General features: G+C 44.7%; 5 protein-coding genes across 5 annotated transcripts; 2 read left to right on the top strand and 3 right to left on the bottom strand.

Annotated features, from left to right (window-relative positions):
* Positions 1–1253: 1253 nt before the first annotated feature.
* On the bottom strand, positions 1254–4670 carry LOC6532515 (sorting nexin lst-4). Its single transcript, XM_002093225.3, has 3 exons — positions 3784–4670; positions 2328–2980; positions 1254–1847 (listed from the first exon to the last, which is right to left on the bottom strand). Exons 1-3 carry the CDS (start codon positions 4534–4536, stop codon positions 1556–1558), a joined length of 1698 nt encoding a protein of 565 aa, XP_002093261.1. The 5' UTR covers positions 4537–4670; the 3' UTR covers positions 1254–1555.
* A 394-nt stretch (positions 4671–5064) lies between these two features.
* Positions 5065–7952, top strand: LOC6532514 (sialomucin core protein 24). Its single transcript, XM_002093224.3, is given in 3 exon segments — positions 5065–5183; positions 5306–5421; positions 6565–7952. Coding segments are annotated over 2 exon segments (798 nt in total). The 5' UTR covers positions 5065–5183; positions 5306–5348; the 3' UTR covers positions 7290–7952.
* A 682-nt stretch (positions 7953–8634) lies between these two features.
* On the bottom strand, positions 8635–9948 carry LOC6532513 (nucleolin). Its single transcript, XM_002093223.3, has one exon. The coding sequence runs from the start codon at positions 9864–9866 to the stop codon at positions 8709–8711; it is 1158 nt and encodes a 385-aa protein (XP_002093259.1). The 5' UTR covers positions 9867–9948; the 3' UTR covers positions 8635–8708.
* Positions 9949–10172: 224 nt separating this feature from the next.
* On the top strand, positions 10173–11408 carry LOC6532512. Its single transcript, XM_002093222.4, has 2 exons — positions 10173–10316; positions 10381–11408. Exons 1-2 carry the CDS (start codon positions 10235–10237, stop codon positions 11340–11342), a joined length of 1044 nt encoding a protein of 347 aa, XP_002093258.1. The 5' UTR covers positions 10173–10234; the 3' UTR covers positions 11343–11408.
* Positions 11301–14092, bottom strand: LOC6532511 (nibrin). The gene is made up of 4 exons (XM_002093221.3): positions 14002–14092; positions 13124–13936; positions 11521–13064; positions 11301–11460 (listed from the first exon to the last, which is right to left on the bottom strand). Exons 1-4 carry the CDS (start codon positions 14018–14020, stop codon positions 11380–11382), a joined length of 2457 nt encoding a protein of 818 aa, XP_002093257.2. The 5' UTR covers positions 14021–14092; the 3' UTR covers positions 11301–11379.
* Between the last annotated feature and the right edge of the window lie 56 nt (positions 14093–14148).

Genomic DNA, 14148 nt, shown 5'->3' with positions numbered 1-14148 from the left:
ACAACTATGCCAACAACTACGCGGCGGCAGCAGCCGCCTCCATGTACATGCAACACTTCAATCCCTACATGCAACAGAAGGCGGCACTACTGGCGGAGAAGGCCGCCCAAGCGGCGGCGGCGGCAGCGGTACAGAACAGCAACGGTAGCAATAAGCACGGACGCTTCGGTGGGGACTACGGCTAGGGTACAGTGGATACACGGTTTAGCTAACCGGAATGCAAGACACTTGCGCATTAACATAAACATATAGGCGTATATAACACTTGGGTGTAATAATAACTATATATTTAGAGGCATCGTATAGGCCGTTTTACCGCCAGGAATTGGTAAAGGATAAACCATGATTTTCCTTTAGTTTAATACACAGGAACAGCAACAACAACAAGGTAACCGGAAAGCAACAACAATAATTTATAAACAACAAACAAGGAGGTAAACAAACGCAAGAAAGCAGAAAACATAAAAACTTAAATTGAATTAGTAAAAATTTGTTATTGGTAGTTTGTTAACAAAAAAGAAAAACACAAAAAATATGAAAACAGAACAAAAAAAAAAAAGAAACGAAAGCAAAAACAAAAAACACGACAAGTAAACAAAAAATAATGTAGAGCGACGAGAAAGCGGAAGGCAAAAGCAAAAAAAAACCTAATTATTGTATTATTGTTAACCAAAATCTATTATTATTATTATCTCAAGCTGCGTTATATTATTATTATTATTAACTCGTGTGTCTGTATATAGCGTTTTTATCTAGATGTATTACACTTAGTGATCCCCCCGCCCGATTCCCATCCCAAGAACCCAAGAATCCGTCTATCCTCCAAAATGCCAGGACAATCCTTGGACCCATCACCTTTTCGCCACCACCCTCACCAAAAATCAAACGAAAACCGCAGCGCTAAAAGGCAAAACAAGCAACCGATTTTGTATTCATTCCGAAATGTGTTTCTTTTTGTTTTTACTAGTTATTACGCCGATTATTTATGAACTTTATGAACACGATGGAAATGAAAATGGAAATCATCCCTAACATGTGCAATCTAACACTTATGTTCTAGATACAAAAACCAAACACAAGAATCACAAAACTTATTAACGCGAAAATGGCAAAGCAAACGCATGAACATGAAAATGGAAAAATAAAGAGAACCCTTTTAGAGAATTTCGCTGATAAAGGCAACAGAATAGCAAATCGCCATCGACTTTTACTTTACGGGGATTGGGTTGCTCCATCCATGATGCACAAGGGGCTTTGTATAAATATAGTTATATTTGCTTCTCAAGTTCAGTGTATAATAGGCATATAAAAGTTAATTTCTGTATAAATACGCAACTTTTCACTTACAAACAACATTATGTAATATTTTTCTGTTTAACATTTAGTTAGAACCACGCTTAAAGTAAGAGTTCCTTTCTAAGGCATTTGAAATGCGCGCGTGCGAATGTTTTCAGCTATATCTGTGTGTATCTCTGCGGAAGTGTGTGCCCGGTGCGGTTTCTTTGTTTCTTTGTGCTCCCAGCCGATCTCCAGCGATCGCGGACCGCAGACCAATCTACTCGATCTGACGGCTGGCCTCCTGCAGGCGCGCCACCACGCCCTGGTAGAACTTAATCTGCTCGGCAATGAAATTCTTAAGCGTATGCTTCAAATGCGTATCCCGCTCGCTCTTGAAGTGGGTCAGCTCGGCCAGAACCGTGTAGGAGACGACATCTGTGCGCCGGTTCACGTCGTGCAGCTGGGGATTATTCATCCTGCCCTCGCCGGCCAGTTTCTCGCAGTCCTTGCGCTTCTGTATGGCACCCTTGTGCGTGGAGAAGATGTCCGGAAAGCAGTTGAGTACGCCCCTATTTGGAAAAGCCAGAATAGAAGTGAGACAATGTTTCTAGATTATTCTATAAACAAATAGCGACGGGAAGTTCCCACATTTTCTAAGAGTTACGTATGTATGTATTTTGTACTACCCTAAAGGTCAGTCTGCGTAGGAACCAGAATATTCTAAAATAAACTATTGGCCACTAATCGATTTTTCTCGCGAAACTACAGGTTGATTGAAACAATTGTTCACCGCATATAAGTAAACAATTTGAGTTGCTTATAAATAAACATTATGCCTTTGAAGAATTATATCTTGAAAACAATAAATAAGAAAGTAGTCAATCGGTGAGTTGTAATTGTGAGTAGTTCAGTCATAAATGTACCCATTGAACATCTGGTATAGATATGACACATGTCATGGAATTTCCTTTTTCAGTCATCTAATCAATTACTACCGACCGGAACGTAATATGCTATGCTTCACATCACTTATAGAGACGCCAACCCACCTGTAGATGTGCAGTCGATCCGAGAGGGGAATCCAATCTTGCTTTGGCTGTTCCCCAAAGGCCTGTCCAATACCGATAAAGATGCCGCCGATGCGGCCGACGCTCTCGGAGAGCGGAACCGCGTTCCGGGTGGGCGCACGCCTCTCGTCGATGGCCAATGCCTTGGCCAGGTCGGAGAGTCCGTCACCGATGCGCTGAAACTCCTTTTTACTCTGCGACATGGAGCGCTTGGCCATGTCGTTGGAAATATTGTTTAGGTTGCGTACGGCCACGTCCATGCTGTGAATAAACTGGGTGCCCAGTTCCATTTGGGCGTCCACCTTGGAGTGCAGCAGGTTCTTGTCCGGCGGCGAAATGGCCAGGCAGTAGTTGACGCCCATGTAGGGATCCCGTTCCGCCTTACGCTTGCCCGACTTCCAGATCTTCTCGTCGCGACAGGTGAGGAAATGATACCAGACCTCGCATTTGGAGATCACCGGATGACGGCACACCCAATCGACGAACTCCTGCAGCTGTACGCGTCGATGCTCCACGAATTGCTCCTCATAGCGGCCGGAGATCTGCTTGTCCGGCAGCGGTGGCACCGGAATCAGGCAAAACTTGTCCACCAAACGTTCGTGCAGCCAGTCGAAATGCTTGTAGCGACGCGACACCTAACGAAAGGGAAACTCAGATTAGATATGACCAATTAATTGTGATTGGGACACGCAAAGAGGAGCCCGGAGCGGGGGGTCAGCGGTCGTTGCTGACTCATTCCCCGCGGCGGTTCGCAAGCAGAAGCAATCATCATAGTGCCGTTGGCTACCAGTTGGTCAGAATTGCCCCACAAAGAAGAATTTTAAATGCTTTTACGACACTGTAATGCCCTACCTATTTGTATGTCTGTTTTAATGGACTTTAAGCACTTTACAACAAGTTTTGATTTTAGTTTGAAGAAGAAAGTTTTATCGAGCATTTATACTTCTCATTGTTGTAAGAAATAAAGTCTATAGTAGATACTAAGAAAGGAAATGAGCAATATCTTTAAATAATAAAATATCTTTAACCAAAAATATATATAATGTTAGGTAACAAAGTTGTAAAAAGAAACAATAAGTAAGTGCTTATTATTATTATTATTATTCAATTTAAAAAAAAACTTACAAAAAAGTAGATATACTCCCCATTTACATTTTCTCAACAAAAAGGTCACTTAAGGGTCAACTCAGTTGGAAAATGTTGGCGGGCAATTAGTGCGGAGTTTCGATAAACAAAGGATTGGTCTTTCTTTTTGTTTCCAGCCCGTCTTCTCGAAAGCACATGACCCAGCCCAAATTACCCTTGGCAGAGGGTAGAGAAGCACAGACACATATTATCAACAAAATATTGCACCCGTAGTTACACACTCATGCGACCACGGTCGGAGCTTTATCGTATTGTGTTGTTAATCACGGCGATATCAGGGGAGCAAACTTACGGATATGTTGTTGAAGCTAGGCGTCAGTTGGTAGGCGATAAACGTCTTCATCCCCTTGAATTTGGACTCCTTTTTGGGGCTGGCCACCACAACGGAGTAGGGCGAATGGTTCTGCGTCCACTGGTAGATGGAGTCCTCCACCTGTGTTATGTAGGCCATTTCGCATTCGGGTATCTTCTCCTTGGTGCTAGACAAGCCGAGTATATACGAATCGGAACTTTTGGCGAACATGCCCTTCTTGACGGTGCCGGCAGCACCAGTCCCACCAGCCACGGAGGCCAGCGATTGGGTATCATCGTTGGGAGCAATGGGCAGGTGTTTGTTATCGTAGTCACTGGTGGAATGCGACAGTCCACCAGCGCGCGCCGCCTGACCCGCAGACTTTTGGCCACCTGGGCCAATTTCCGAATACGTTTCGTTGTCGTCGCTCCAGTCGTCCTCATCATCCCAGTTGCTGCCATCATCATCCGCCGTCTGATCGTAGCGCGGCAAAGGGGGCGAGGCGAATGGATCCGGAACCTGTGGCACCGAGGTCGCTCCACTGGCGCTCAGCTTCTGGGCCTCTGCCGCCGACATCACCTCCACGTACGCAGCCGGGAAGAGTCCAATCTGGCCACGGGCGTTCTTGCCCTCCCACCAGCCCTCACCCACGTCGCTCCGGGTCACCGAGAGCACGTCGCCCGTGGCGATGGAGAGCTCCGAGGAGCCCGGCTCCCCGGTAAAGTCGTACATGGCGCGCACGTACGAGGTCATCTTTGTCCTCTCCTGGTCGTTCCTTTACGCTAATTCGAGTCCCGTCTCCACAGGGGCCATAAACAGACAAAAAATATCCACTAAATCTGAATCACCAAGTGTGCAGTGTTACCGTTCCTTGGATTTCGAAATTATACTGAAACTGACGTCTTCGTTTTGCCAGCAACAAGATATATTGCAGCAATTTTATTAGGGCTATTCCTACAACTGACCTGATTTCTAACATGTATACAGAGGGTACTCTTTAAATTGGTTACACCATCATCGTACTTTTCAAGGAAGATATCGAAATGAAAAAATAAATATATGAATGCTTACAAGTAATTTAAATTAATTTCTAAGTGCGGATGTAATTTAAAGTTTTAGTCTTGATTTTGAAAATAAAGTTCTGTTATTGCCATTACCTATTCAAAATATATATATGCAAAATATTGTATTGCAGCAAACGCGAAGCTATTCACTTACATTGCGGTCACACTGAAAACACGAAGGAGTCCCCCTACTGATAAGCGCCGAGTGCCAGGGCTGCCAAACACGGCTCAGCTGTCGATGTATCGGGATGCATCGAAGTATCGAGTTGGCATAAAAGAATCTGGTCTTCGTGTCGTGTTATTCATTCCTTAATTGCGCCTTGCTTTAATTTGTGGGTGAGCAAAATCGGAGCTCGGCGACATCGCCAGTTGTGCAATACTAACTCCAGCGGTATCTGTTAATCCCCAACCACCACTTGGAAAACGTATTTCTTTTCCCCCCGGCCACATATTTGCAGATTTCTTCACTTTGTCGTTCGAGTATTCATTTTAACGACCACAATGAATCGGCAGGCGAAATTCCTAGTCTTGTGCCTCTTTGTTGGCCTCTTCTCCGCGAATCTGTGCGACGAAGGTGAGTCTTTGATCAAATTACATCGAATTAAAATCGAATTGAAGATACGGAACACTCATTTCTCAATTATGCACTCGCACACACACACACACTTGCATGTGCCTGCGTACGTGTGCGCATACACTTCGTGCGTGTGTCTGGATGTGTGTGCATGCATGAGAGTGTTTGTGGATGTGGGGGTTTTTTAAATGCCAATTCCTATATTGAATATCAATTCTCCGGCCATTTTCTCTTACTCCGATTTTGGGGTAATGTTCTCAGCAGGAGAAGTGTATATTTGCAGCTTTCCAAAACGAGAAACTAAAGATTTACGAAAGTCAGTTCCATGAATTGTTTCATTACCATACGTAAATAACGTTTTATTTTGTATGCTAGCTTTTATTTTAATCATCACCTCTTCTGCTTTCCAATTCCATGAGCTGTCTTACTACCCCATGAAAATATTTGTCCATTTTTTGGTATTTACAGATGTGGAACCATATTTCATATTTTGTTGACAAACATTTTCATACTTTCCTTATCGGCTTTCTTAATCTTTATTTTAATACGTTTTAGCACTTTCTTGAATTGCATTATCGCTCAAAAATAAATAGCACTAAAATTCAGATGAATTCAAACAGATTAACCTCTACTTTTCGAACAAAATCAATTTTGTTGTTTTCCATTTTGTTTGACCATTTTGACACGATTTACATGTGAAATGGAACTATTTTTATTTTCTATTCTTACGAAAGCCTTACAATATACGAACTCACGTTGTTCTCTTTGAAATATTGAAAATTGATGAATGACAGTCCGCTGTGCACTGTGCACTTATCATGTTTGCCAATTTGTTTGCTTTTATTTTAAAAGTGACGCATAGGTTTTTATCTACAATATTCGTTGCTGATAACTGCACACAAGCCCAGTTTTTAAAGCCATGATAAGCGATGTACTTACATATTATTTATTTTTTATATGTAATATTATGTTTTTTAAGTTGACTTTTTTGTGGGACTACATAAGAAAAATTTCAAATATAACGAGTAAATCAATATCCAGTCAATTCGATTTTTATTTTGTTGCCAAGATGTACAAGAATCTCTTTGATGTGAAATAGTTTTGAAAGCGTATTTATGATCTCTTTATTTACTTCTGTCTTAGCGGTAACCACGCCGGTGCCAATAGACACCACCACGCCGGTCGCCAAGAACACCACAAGTCCGCCGGACACAACCACCCCTGTGACGACACCGTCGACCACAACAACGAGCACCACAACTGAGAAGACCACGGCGACGCCACCAATCACCACATCGACTGAGAAGCCCACGACAACCACGCCGTCTAGCAACACCACCACCACCAGCACCACTCCGGCCAGCACCACCAGTAGCAGCACCACTCCGGCCACGACCACCACCACGCCTGCTACCACAACTACGACCACTCCGTCTCCGAACTCGACCACAACTACGCCGCCACCACACACATCAACCACTCCGGCGCCGAAGCCCGTGCCGTGCGGCCATTTTGATGGATCCTCGTTCATTGGCGGGATTGTGCTGACTCTGGGCCTGCTGGCCATCGGCTTGGTGGCCTACAAGTTCTACAAGGCCCGCAACGAGCGCAACTACCACACCCTTTGAGCCGCCACCGCCTTTACGTCGGCCTTCAATGCGGCAGCCGGAGCTGCGGCGGCCAGCAGCAGCGCCGCATCCACGGATGCGGAGCGTGTGCGGTTTGTCCAGCCTTCGATACCGCTGAGGTCGCCGCCAACGCAGCCGCCGCCACCACCACCCGCCCACATGGGTGGCAGTGGTGGTGGTGCGGCTGCAGCTCCACAAAACTGCTCGCCATCGGCCCGTGATCGGTTGCTGCATACATAATTTAAACGCGGGGAACCACACAATATTACCCAATATAATTAATATCCAAAGAGATACCCCCGATACCCCGATTCCCCAACAAAAAACACACAGAGAAAACGGCAGTCAAGTAAAGTCAGTTCTTAAATTGAAACGATAACCCCCTGAGCGGATTTAATGCGGGCCGAGATAGAAGGAGCAGGCTCTACATTCTTGAATACTTTTCTTATCACTTCACACACAGTTACATACTACACACTCTGAAAAGAAATCAAATATTTTTCCTTTTATGCATTGCATCCATATGTAAGGGAACGTTTTTTGCAAACATCAGTTTATCAGCAACTTGAGCGGATGTTCAACGCCTTATTGAGGAGTCCGAGGAGCCGCCTGTTACCGGGTTTCCAAGGGCGACCATGAACCGACAAATGAGTAATGAGATCGAAACGATACGAACCGAGAGGAGTAAGAACAAATAACAGCAAATATGTGAGACTGCTTGATAGCGAGAGAGTGAACAGATCAGAAAATGGAAAGCGGCTGGCGACGGCTTTGTTTCTGTAATTCATAGAGCTACGAAAAGGAATATAAATTTTGATTATATTTACACAATTTTTGAATAACTAAAATCAATTCATTCTAGGAACTAAGAATATATACTACCTAAACTCGAGCTATACACAATGGAAACGCGTTTCAATTTACTCATTTAATGTGCATTTTTTTCTCCATCATAAAAAATAACCTTTGCTGCGTCTCCCCCGGTCTTTGTCCACTTGTCTATCGATTCTGCTCACCCCGCCATTCCGGCGTCCGTGGTATTGCAAAAAATCAATATAGCGACTAACGATGCACGCCAACAGGATTTACGGATTGCGATGCACGGTTGATATGCGTTTATATGCGATATAAACAAATATAACTAAATATACTGCTGTAGTAGATTTCAATTCGAGATTCGAGGAAGCCCAGCCCCATGTTAATGCATACACGCAAATGTTGAATATTTTGTACTAGAATGGAAACTATACATATGAATTACTTTTACCTAACCCTACCGCGCTTGCTGTTGGATTAATAAACCTTTGAAGCTACAAATCGATCACATAAACCCGTCAAGTTTACGCGAATGAACACTCTGTGCACATGATCAATCTCATAAGTATATAAGCTAAAGTAACCAATCAATGTATATCCAGTAAATCACTCAGCCGGCTTACTACAAATTATATATGTATATATATATCTCTATATATATATATATATAAATATCTATGTATATCGTGTACGATAATAAATATTTTAAAAATTTAAACTGGATTTTTACTGCATTCATCTTGTATTTTCAATTGAAACTCGTTTCATATTTGTTTTTACACCTAATTAATGGTCAATCAAGAGTGGGAAATTTTATTTAAATTAGAAAACATTAACTACATTCTATTCTGCGCTTAGTTTCTTTAACTTTTTGGGTGTCTTAATATTAGGTGTTTTCTCCTTGGGCGATTTTCTCTTCAGGTTTTTCTTCGGCTGTTGCTTAGTATCTTTTTCTGGTCTCTTATTTTTAGGGGCTTCCCCATTTTCCGCCTTTGACTTCTTATCGGTTGGTTTCTGGCTCAGCGCTTTCTTTTCAGGGGATTTCCCATTCTTGGCCTGCCGCTTGAGCTTATCCTTGGAGTTGCGCTTCTTCTGAGTGTTGAAGCGCAACACCAGTGGCGTGCCCGCTAGGCTGAGCTTCTCTTTGATGGCCTTGCGTGCATCGTGGGTCGTTGGCAGGGTTACGGTCGCCGTGCTGTAGTCTCTGAATTTGCCCTTGCCCGGTCGTATTTGAATGTCCACCGCGTCCTGGAACAGCTGACGCACTTGGGCAATCGAACTGGTCTTTGGCAGGTTGGTAATGACCACGGACGAGGTGAAGTTACCCTTGGCCTGGACCTTCTTGGTGGCGCGCTTCATCAGGGCCTTGGTGCGTTTGTTCTCGACGGATGTCTGCTTGCGGGTCACCAGCTCGTTGACGAAATCATCAGAATCCGTCTTTGGCAGGGATACGAATAAGCCCTTGTGCTTATCATCCTTTTCAATGGACGCCTTAATATCCTTAAATGCCTGGTCGCGGTCCTCCTTCGACTTGAAATCGACGAGGCAGAAACGAGCGTGCTTCTGACGCGGCTTTGTGGACTTCAGCACCAGTGGATGTAGAGCCTTCACCTTCGCATTGAACTCCTCAACGTCCAGGGGAAGTTTTTGGGGGAACCGGACGTACAGCCGCGTGCCCTTTAACTGCTCGTACTTCGTGTGAATCTTTTCGTCGATAATCTCGGCGCGGCTTTTGGGCTCAGGTTTGATTTTCTCTTCCTCCTCGTCACCATCTTCATCGGATTCGGTGGCACTGGCGTCCAGATCCAGTTCGGAATCCTCTGCCTCAAGCTCCTCCTCATCGGAATCCTCTGCCTCGAGCTCCTCCTCATCGGAGTCCTCTGCCTCGAGCTCCTCCTCATTGGAGTCCTCTGCCTGCAGCTCCTCCTCGTCGGAAGCCTCGGAGTCTTCGGTCTGCACTTCCTCATCCTCGGATGCACTTTCCACCTGCTTTTTCTTCATGTTTTACCGGAAAATTAAAATGTTTTCTTTTCAAATTCAACTTGCACGTGTAAACGGCAGTGTGACCAGCTGTTGCAATTGGTGGAATATCTAAACAAACCTAAAGTTATCAAAGCTAGAATTAGTGATGACGATTTGGCTTCCAAAATCAAGCCGATTTCCTATGAATGAGAACATAATTAATGAAAATCAAAATTCTTTATAGAATTAAGTTGCTAAATCTCGATATAAGAAGAAAGATATAGCAATTCATTTTATCGGTTAACTAGTATTCAGCTAATTCCAATATGAAAAAATCTAGCTATACAAATCAAACAGCACTGACGGTCTGTTTCTTCTATTTCGATTTTTAAAACCGCAACAGGAAAATGGAAAATGCGTATTTTTGGAATGAATTTCAATTAAAACAACCTCCGTTGGTGACGCTGCAGGTGAAGGACACGGGTTTCGGTATGTTGTTTCAGTTGGCAAGCAAAACCAATCACAATAACAAAGGATCTCTCCCTTTAAACAGCAAAAAATGTGTTCGTGGTCATCAACAGGTTCCTGCAACAGTTGTCCGAACCGGATGCCAAGGCTTTCGAGGAGACGGCGGCGATGATTGGACGACTGATGGCACGCCGGAAGAACTCCTTCCGCAATATGCCGGGATTTCGTTCTGTCTGTAAACTAAATGCGGCTCTGTGCCGCCTGCTTCGTTTGGATTTGGCCAGGGATCTGGAACAGTTTCGCGGTGCTCTGCCGGATGTGTGTGATGAGGATTTGGACGGAGCCATGCCCACGCGGAGTAGTTTTGAGTACATTTTGGTGCGCCTCCTGGGCTTCTATCATCTTCACGAGCGGATCAGGGAATGCTGCCTCAGTGCAGCCACATACTTCACCCAACTCCTGCGCAACAACTTCTTCATGGACTTCACAACACTGCAAATCGCTGCCATTGCCAAGATTAGCAAACTGAGCTCCTTGCAGGCCAGTAAGAGTGCGATACTGTACAACAAGCTGCGCCCTCAGGTTCTCAACTTTCCACAGGTGCAAAAGCACAAGTTCCTGGCGGAAAATCAAGAACTTCCTGCCAGATTAGATCCCCCAAAGAGGCCAAACAATCAAAGCCGGACAGATGAAACCCCCGACATAGTTCTGAAACCCAAAAAGGTTATTACCAAGATGGAAAAAGCCAAACTGGAGGCCAAATCTGATGTGGGCACCATAATTGCAAGAAAGGAAATAACCGCTCAAGGTGCAAAGAAACCCAAATTCAATGAAGAGGTTCTAGCCACTGTGGCGGATGCACAGAAGTTTATTGAACGCGAGTCCAAGGCCAGGAAACTAAATCCACCACCAGAAAGTTGTTTTACCAGGAAGATTGCGAAGCACGAGTGGCTGGGCGCCCAGACGATGTTCCAGCGCAAGTTGTCCAAGGAGCCAGAAAAGGCGTTGAGCATATTTCGCAAGTTTATTGTAAACAAAATAAAGTAACTTCACAAGCGACGTTAAATTACATTTAGACACGACATTAAACACTAGTTACTACACCATCAGCAAGCCGTAGACTCTTCAGCGCCACAATTCGCTTTTGTGGATGGGGATTTTTGGTCTAACATGGGGTACACAATTATTATATCGTTTAAGCAGTTGTTGTTCATTTGAGACTCACCTTTACAAACTTCTTAAAGTTCTTGCGGTCGCCATGCTTGTTCACAGAATCCTCAAGAGAAGCATCCACTTCCTCCTGGGAGCGAATGACAATGTTCAAGTTGCACATGCGTACCTCAATGCTGTCCTTCATGGCGGCCAGCCACTGCTCCTCATCGGGATCCGCCTTAATGGAGGTTTCCAGCTTAACCGAATCGGCATCCATTTCGGATTTGATATCAACGTGAAGCCTGCTACACGATAACCAACCACTGGTGTCCACTTTCTTTGGCCTCTCCGTACGCGGTGCCACTACGTACTTGGTTTCCTTCTTGCTTTCCACTTCGGGTACAAAGGGTTCGGTTAACCGGGAATCCTCGTCATCTTGATCACTCTGTCTTTCAGAGTTAAAGTTGAACAAGTCATCAGTGGAGTCATCATTTTTCGGAGCCTCCTGCGTCTTTCTTTTCTTTTTGCTGTCTGCAAAGTTGAAGAGGTTATCACAATCTTCGCTGTCGCTTTCATTCAGCAGCTCCAGACGTAGACGCTTGCGTGGTTGTGTCTGCGATTGGGACTCCAACTGGGGAGGCACTGAAGCCGGCTCTTGTGGCTGTGATTTCTCCAAAAAGTCGATCACACTGATCCTGGCTGGCGTTTTGCCTTTGCTGCCCGACTTCGGCTGAACCACAGACTCTGTTTTCTTCTGTGGAGATTTTCGAAATTGAAAAAGGTCGCTTTCATCTTCTTCATCACCCGAGGCCACCGATAAAACAGGACGTTTTGGTGGCACTACATGCTTGTCAGCCGGTTGGTTTGTAATATTTGTGGCCAATGATTTGCCATTGAGTCGTGGTGAAATCCTGGTTGCAGCGGGTGCTTCTGTTTTCTTCTTGGGCAACGAAGTGGCTATGGCCACTGTAGCTGGTGATTCTTTCGGTTCCTTTGCATTTTCGTTCTCCTCATCCGACGAGTCAACACAATAAACCTGTTTGGTTCTCCTTGTTACGGGCTTACTCGCAGCTCGAACAGGTGGTTGTACGGCTATCTCCTCTGGAATAATTTTGCTCCGCCTTGTTACGCGTTGAACTGGAGCAGGCGCAGGAGCTGGTGTCACATCTTCTTCATTAGACGAGTCCAACAATATGGCATTCTTTGATTTCTTGTTCAATTTCGAGGCGATCACCGATTTAGCTCGTTTGGACGATGTTGATTTCTGCTCGTCATCCGAGGAGTCGACTGTTAAGGCATGACTCCGCTTACGCATGGAAGTTTGGGGCGCCGAAACGGGCATGGAAGCTCCTTGATCCATTTCGCATTCATTTGACTCGGGCACCACAAATTCAGAAATGGGCATTGCATTGGATTGTGCCGAGTTGCGTTCAGTGTTGGGTACAATAATCGAAGAGTTAAAGGCCATCGAGGAAGTTACAGATTCCGTGGTGGGCAACGAATCCGAGATAATAAACTTGTGCGTTGGATTACAGAACTCTGTTATAGAGCAATGGATCAAGGCCATGCCAATCTCGTACTCCTGGATAATACGTCGACCATTCTGCTCCAGAATATCTAAAAATTTTACATTTTTTACTTAAACCCTGTGATTTGTTCATTTATTCCACACCTACCTTGTATACTATTGATTGATTCAGTGGCCTGAGACTGGGAAGAAGGCACATACTGTATGACTATCACATCACTCTTTGTTAGGAATGTTTTGCGCACACCAGAATTGATATCCTTGCAAGTGGCTCCAGCTTTCTGCACCACTGATCCGTACATATCAAAGTGTTTGCGGTTCATAAAGACGAACGTTTTGCCGGCGAAAAGACGGGTGCGCTCTGGACGCCAGGTGACATCTATGTTGGTGGGCTGGTAGTCCTCAGGCTGTGGCCATCCTTCCTTGACATGGATGCTCTGCGCTGACTGCAGCATCTTTCGCCAGTAGGCGAATGTGACAATCGGTTTATTCTCAAGCATAGCGTGGAGTAGTTTCACGGTCACCGAGACTTCGTTCATGGTGAGATGGGTACAGTCATTGGTCCAGTCCGAAGTGACCGTGCCGCCCATGGGTTCAAGCATCTTCGTCAGCTCTTGGACCTCAGGGCGCGTCAATGCGGACACAGTTGTGACCAACTTCATTTGGGTCACCTGCCAAATGCTCATGTTTGCGCCAAATCGCACGCGTGTTTCGACAGGCAATGGAGTCAATGTCTTGGCAGGCACCTTGCGAGGCTTCTGGGAATGCTTGGGAAAAATGAAGGTGCCATATCTGGAGGCAAGGTCCTCGATATGGAGGGAGTCATCGCCATCCGCATCCGGCTGGATGAGCTTGGCATGATTGCGACTAATACTGAGGTCCTGCGCAACAATTAAGTCCGTGCCCAGGCGACCAATGGTGTACACCTTTTTGGCAGGAAACAACACAAATTTTTCGTCATCTATAAAAAGTAATTAAAAAGTTATTTAGCTAATATTGTGTGTGTTTTATAGTATTTTAACGTGCCTTTGGTCAAAACAAACATAATTTCAAAACATTAACAAATTCAATAAATAGCGGGAAGTGTGACCTTAGCTTGTGCAGTTGTTGAAAACAGCTACACAGAGACAAATAAGATGCGATTATAATTGGTACAAATAAAATTAATAAAGG

This window comes from Drosophila yakuba, chromosome 3L (genome assembly GCF_016746365.2).
Source record: "Drosophila yakuba strain Tai18E2 chromosome 3L, Prin_Dyak_Tai18E2_2.1, whole genome shotgun sequence".
Taxonomy (NCBI): Eukaryota; Metazoa; Arthropoda; class Insecta; order Diptera; family Drosophilidae; genus Drosophila; species Drosophila yakuba.
Note: the sequence above shows the minus strand (reverse complement) of the source record. Positions and strands in the feature narration are given on the sequence as shown.

Bases quoted from the DNA above. Each gene is read 5' to 3' on its own strand.
- LOC6532515 (XM_002093225.3), bottom strand. From the start codon at position 4,536: ATGACCTCGTACGTGCGCGCCATGTACGACTTTACCGGGGAGCCGGGC. The intron at 2,981-3,783 runs GTAAGTTTGCTC...CCCTTTCGTTAG, and splicing joins CTAGCTTCAACAACATATCC to GTGTCGCGTCGCTACAAGCA. The intron at 1,848-2,327 runs GTGGGTTGGCGT...TTTTCCAAATAG, and splicing joins GATCGACTGCACATCTACAG to GGGCGTACTCAACTGCTTTC.
- LOC6532513 (XM_002093223.3), bottom strand. From the start codon at position 9,866: ATGAAGAAAAAGCAGGTGGAAAGTGCATCCGAGGATGAGGAAGTGCAG.
- LOC6532512 (XM_002093222.4), top strand. From the start codon at position 10,235: ATGGAAAATGCGTATTTTTGGAATGAATTTCAATTAAAACAACCTCCG. The intron at 10,317-10,380 runs GTATGTTGTTTC...CCCTTTAAACAG, and splicing joins GGTGAAGGACACGGGTTTCG to CAAAAAATGTGTTCGTGGTC.
- LOC6532511 (XM_002093221.3), bottom strand. The intron at 13,065-13,123 runs GTAGGTGTGGAA...TAAAATTTTTAG, and splicing joins ATCAATCAATAGTATACAAG to ATATTCTGGAGCAGAATGGT. The intron at 11,461-11,520 runs GTGAGTCTCAAA...ACCCCATGTTAG, and splicing joins ACTTTAAGAAGTTTGTAAAG to ACCAAAAATCCCCATCCACA.